This window comes from Otolemur garnettii, unplaced genomic scaffold (genome assembly GCF_000181295.1).
Source record: "Otolemur garnettii isolate 467f Iridium unplaced genomic scaffold, OtoGar3 scaffold00093, whole genome shotgun sequence".
Classification (NCBI taxonomy): domain Eukaryota; kingdom Metazoa; phylum Chordata; class Mammalia; order Primates; family Galagidae; genus Otolemur; species Otolemur garnettii.
The window spans coordinates 6082742-6088836 of record NW_003852488.1 but is presented as its reverse complement, the minus strand read 5'-3'; the positions used below and the strand labels follow the sequence as shown (position 1 = coordinate 6088836).

The following is a 6095-nucleotide window of genomic DNA, read 5'->3' as shown; positions in this document are numbered from 1 at the left end:
AAAAAAAAAAATAGTACATATACATACTACTTTTGCTTAATAGTTGACCTTCAGGCTTCAAAATGGGCAAATCTGATAACATACTGGTACTAGATTGTACACATTGGAAAGTTAGCCTTTTGGTTCAAAACACTTCTATGGAGCTAGAACATCTTCTTCTTAGTAAAGTATCTTCAGAATGGGGGAAAAAAGTATCCAATGTACTCAATACTTCTATGAAATCAATATATAACCACCTACATACTCATACGAATGGCAAAACGAAGTGAAGAGGAGAGAGAGGGGAGGGGAGGAGAGGGGAGGGGGGATACAGAATGAGGGAGGGTATTTGCGGGGACCTCACCTAATGTACATGATACAATGGCACATTTCAAAACTATTAAGAAATGAGTATAATTGTGATGGATGTGTTACTTAGTTCAATGTAAATATTTCACATTTCACATTGTGTATTGAAGCAGTACTCTGAACCCTATAAATGCATCAATGTATAAAGTTATGATTTAATAAAATATAACTTTTTTAAAAAGGAACTTTAAAAAAACACTTATAATTTCTGGTCACTATCTAAAATATTCATTTATCCAGCATTATGAATATAATGAATGAGGTAGGTTTCTCAAAATCTAAAAGTGCTAATTATAAAATGTCTAATTTGACATAATTTTTTATAGCTATTACACATACTCTTAAGAAAAAAGACATAAGCAATTTAACTTTTCTTGATGACTAAATGACAACGTAACTAATTGTTATGGCTATACTAAAATTCTAGATATTATCTGTTCATTGGTTCTATAGTTAAGGTTTCAAAATATTCAGTATTCTGTCCAAACTATATTTTCTACCAAAACAGAAAAAACTGTCAAGGTAATTAAGGGAAAAAGAACAGTGTGGCTATAGGATAGCCTACAAACAATGGATCACATGAGGAAAAGAGAATATTAAAGTATCCAAAATCTCTTAAACCTATTTCTATACATTCCATCACTGAGATTCCCTGGCATAAATAAGTTCTTCCTTTGAAGTAAAAAATATATACTCTAGGAGATCATTCTATGGCTTGATATATAAAATAACTACAAAACACCTAGCTAGCTTTAGGGTTGACAAGTGACACAGTGGTTAAAAAATGGGGAGAAATTTTTCTAGCAACCATTTTCTTATTGTAACCACTTTTGAACAATTAGCCTTTGTTCGTTGTATCAAATGAGCCTGCTTAAAACCTACTGCAGCTGAGGATTAGATATTGATTAAAAATACAAACTATTCAAGTAAATACTTAGTATATGGCAGATTGTTAGTTCTAGTATTAAGATGGCTGGGAACTTTTCATTAAATATGAAATGTCTGATTTTAAATCTAAAGTTTATTATATGTCAAACAAGGAGTATAATTTATCAGATTATGTGCCTAATCAAAACAATTTTACTTTTTTTTTTTTTTCTTTGAGACAGAGCCTCAAGCTGTCCCCCTGGGTAGAGTGCTGTGGCATCACAGCTCACAGCAACCTCCAACTCCTGGGCTCAAGCGAGTCTCCTGCCTCTGCCTCCCAAGTAGCTGGGACCACAGGCGCCTGCCACAACGTCTGGCTATTTTTTTGGTTGCAGCCACCATCGTTGTTTGGTGGGCCCGGGCTGGATTCGAACCCACCACCTTAGGTTGGCGCCTTACCCACTTGAGCCACAGGTGCTGAGCCTTTTTTTTTCTTTTGAGACAGCGGCTCACTACATCACCCTCAGTCGAGTGCCCTAGCATCACAGCTCACAGCAACCTCAAACTCTTGGGCTTAAGTGATTCTCTTGCCTCAGCCTCCCAAGTAGCTGGGACTACAGGCGTCCACCACAATACCCAGCTATTTTTTTGTTACAGCTGTCATTGTTTAGCTGTCCCGAGTGGGGTTTGAACCTGCTAGCCTCAATGTATGTGGCTAGCACTGTAACCACTGTGTTACAGGTGCCAAGCCCAATTTTACTATCTTAACACTAGCTTGTGTATGCCAGCAGCAAAGATGCTTGTAGAGTGAGTGTCAATGAAATTGCAAAGGCATTTTCCACAGATTGAGAACTATTTTCCTTGCAATAGCTGATGTAAGGTCTGGTGAATATGGTAGATGACAGTGTTTCCAAGCAGAACTTCTATAATTTGAGCAGCATGGCTGGTGTAACAGCCATAGATACACCTCTCTATCTAGCAAGAGATTGGCATCTTTATCCTGTCATCCAACTGGCTGCAGTAGACGTCTGCTGTAACTGACTAATCAGGTTTCATGAAATTCAAGTGCTATATCAAATAGACACCATTAGTTTTTTTTGATGAATATTAAATTTTGGATTATGTTTTGGCATGTCATCTCTTTATCCAACTATTGTGCCAAATGCTTGTTATTGTCAAAAAGAATCCATTTTCATCATATGTAACAATATGGTGTAGAAATGGTTCACCTTTATGTCTTCTGATGCTCATTTAATTCATGTGTAGTCTATCTATCCAGCTTCTTTACCTTGTTGATTTGTTTCAAATGGTTCAGTACTATTGGAATAACACCACCAAACCTTGATGCTAATTCATACATAGGTTGAGCTGTATTTGTTTCCACTACTGCTTTCAGTTCATCATTATCCACCTTGGTCTCAGGTCACCCATGTGGCTCATTTTCAAGATGAAAATCACCAGTATGAAACTTCTCAAATGATCAATATAGTGTGCATTCATTATCCACTTCCTTCTCAAACACTTTATTGATATTTCAAGCTGTCTGCACTGCATTGGTTCCAGGACAGAACTCAATAGCTCAGCGTTGTGGCAGGGGCCAGGAGTTTGAGGTTGCAGTGAGCTATGATCCCATGGCGCTCTAGGCTAGGGCGCCAGCCACATACACCGGAGCTGGCATTCAAACCCAGCCTGGGCCTGCCAAACAACAATGACAATGACAACCAAAAATTAGTCAGGCATTGTGGCAGGCACCTATAGTCCCAGCGACTTGGGAGGCTGAGACAAGAGAATCACTTAAGCCCAAGAGTTGGAGGTTGCTGTGAGTTGTGATGCCGTGGCACTCTACCAAGGGTGACAAAGTGAGACTTTCTCAAAAAAAAAAAAAAAAAAAAAAATTACACAAATTTTTTAGTTACCCATGGTTTCACAAAAATTGCTCTAAGAAAGTTTGAAAGATGATAATCACAAGCTAAAGTGTGGTTTGAAAAAATGAAGATACACCTTCACAATTAAAAAAAAAAAAACAAGAAGTGATAGAGCACATAGTTCATTCAGTGGGTAGGGCACCAGCCACATACCAGGCTGGCGGGTTTGAACCTGGCCCAGGCTAGCTAAACAACGACAACTGCAACAACAACAACAACAAAATAGCCAGGCACTGTGGCAGTTGCCTATAATCCCAGCTACTAGGGAGGTTGAGGCAAGAGAATCTCTTAAGCCCAAGAGTTTGAGGTCACTGTGAGCTGTGACGCACTGCACTCCACCAAGGGTGACACAGTGAGACAAATTAAAGCTACATGTAGGCTGGGCATGGTGCCTCTGTCTCAGGAAAAAAAAAAAAAAAGAAAAAGAAAGTGAAGAAAGTTAATTTTCTCAGTACTCCCTAAGTATTGAGAGCAGTTCCAATGCAGACAACTTTCCAAGAATATATCTCCAACCATATAGTGGAACTTCATTTTCTTGAAGTTTCTTGTATTCATAGAATACAAGTTAAATGCAAAAAAGAAAGTCTACTAGTTCAGACACGTTACCAAAGCAAATTAGTTACCACTGCAGATCATTTATCCTGAAGAAATGTAAAATACACATTTTTTACTACAAGGATCAAATAAATACAGTTCTTCATTACTACACCTTTCTTCAAAAATTTAAAATCAAAATGAAGAAGATATAGATTAACTGACCTCTCTTTCGTTGATTACTTGATTGAGCCTCATCCTCACTGACATTTTCACCAGGACCATCTAATTTTGTTTCCCTGTTTTCTTTGCTGTCACTGTTATTACTTCTCTTTTCAACCTTCTCTTCTTTTTCTTTTCTATTTTGTAGTTTCTTATTTCCTTGACTGATGACACTCTGACACTGCAAAAAGGTTTTCTGAATGAAATAATTGTCATTAGCATTTTCACTAACATATCTAAAAATATGAATATAGCTTACCTAAAGATTAGAAAAGAAATGACAAAATAATTATTAAGAAATACTTTTCAAAAGTCATTAAAAGTAAAGCTGTCAACTGAGAAAACTATTTGCTAAGTATTTGATAAAATACTTGTACATAAAATACATAATGAACTCTCAAAACTCAGTAATAGGTAAGGCCAGGTGCAATAGCTTACACCTATAATCCTAGCACTAAGAGGCCTACTTGTGGGAGGCAGAAGCAGAAAGATCACTTGGAGTCAGGAGCTCAAGACCAGCCTGACCAAATACAAGACCCAGTCACTGAAAATAGTAGGTTTGGTGGTCCATGCCTATAGTCCTATCTACTCAGGAGACTGAGGCAAGAGCATCCCTTGAGCCCAGGAGTTTAAGGTTGCAGTGAGCTATAATGATACGACCACACTCTACCCAGGGCAACAGAGTGAAACGCTGTCTCAAAAACAAAACAAAAAATAAAACTCAGTAATAACTCTGTTTCTAAAAAATGGGTAAGCTTGATCAGCTACTTACAAAAACATATGTTGATAGCAAACATATGAAAAGATGATCAACATCATTAGTTAAAGAAATATAAATTAAAGCTACATGCAGGCTGGGCACGGTGCCTCATGCCTATAATCCTAGCACTTCGGGAGGCTGAGGTGGGTGGATCAGAGTTCATGAGCTCAAGAGTTCAAGACCAGCCTGAGCAAGAGCGAGACCCCATCTCCACTAAAAACAGAAAAACTAGCTTGGCATTGTGGCAGGTGCCTGTCTAGTTCTAGCTACTCAGGAGGCCAAGGCAAGGGGACTGCTCAAGCTCAAGAGTTTGAGGTTGCTGTGAGCAATGACACCATGACACATTACCTAGGGGCAACAGAGTGAGACTTGTCTCAAAAAAAAAAAAAAAAGCCACATGCAATGCCACTACACACTTATCAGAATGGCTAAAATCTTAAAACTGACCATGTTAAGAGTGATAAGATGGAGTAACTGGAATTTTCATACACTGCTGGTAGAAGTACAAATTTGGCAGTTTCTTAAAAACCTAAACAAATAGCTACCATATGATCAGCCTAGTCATTTACCCCCCTCAGCAAGAAAAGCATATTTCATATAAAATTTTAACTATGAAAACAGCTCAGAAAGATACCTCGAGAACATCAAGGGGCTTTCTAGAAGGGTAACCTATACAGTTTTCTGGTTACATGTTTTCACTTGACATGTATTCATAGGAATACATAATTCTAATTCGTGTAGTAGTAGCAGCTTGTAGTTGCTGATAAATAAATAGCCAGGCTGGATGCAGTGGCTCATGCCTATAATCCTAGCACTCTGGAAGGCCCAGACAAGCGGATCACCTGAGCCCAAGGGTTTTATATAATCCTTGCAAAATTTTGTGTTCATATGGCAGTTTTATTTGTAACAGCCAAAAACTAGCATGAACTCAAATGTCCATTAACAGACTGTGTTATGTCTACACAATAGAATACTACTCAGCAACAAAAATGAACTACTGATACACACAACATGCTAAGTAAAAGCTAACAAAATAAAAAAGTATCAGGCGAGCCGGCCCCATACACTGAGGGTGGAGGCTTCAAACATGGCCCCCACCAAATTGCAACAACAAAAAAAGCCGGGCGTTGTGGTAGGCACCTGTAGTCCCAGCTCTAGGAAGGCTGAGGCAGGAGAAATGCCTAAGCCCAGGAGTTAGAGGTTGCTGTGAGCTGTGTGATGCCATGGCATTCTACCAAGGGCGATAAAGTGAGACTATCTCTACAAAATAAATAAATAAATAATAATTAAAAAGTATTCACTGTATGTTTCCACAAATTATAAAATTCTAGAAAATCCAAATTAATTTAGTGACAGAAAGCATAACAGTGGTTGCCTAGGCTGGTGAGCATGAATAAGACAGGGAGAATTGCAAAGGCGTAAGAGAAAACTCTGGGCTC

General features: G+C 38.3%; 1 protein-coding gene across 2 annotated transcripts in view; it reads right to left on the bottom strand.

The window, feature by feature from the left end:
- The window catches only part of LARP1B (La ribonucleoprotein domain family member 1B), a 138968-nt gene that overhangs the window by 121027 nt on the left and 11846 nt on the right, over positions 1 to 6095 (bottom strand). For both annotated transcript variants that reach the window (XM_023516569.1, XM_012808737.2), the window contains exon 4: positions 3900 to 4077. In XM_023516569.1, coding sequence (XP_023372337.1) covers positions 3900 to 4077 — 178 coding nt within the window. The remainder of the gene's footprint in view (positions 1 to 3899; positions 4078 to 6095) is intronic.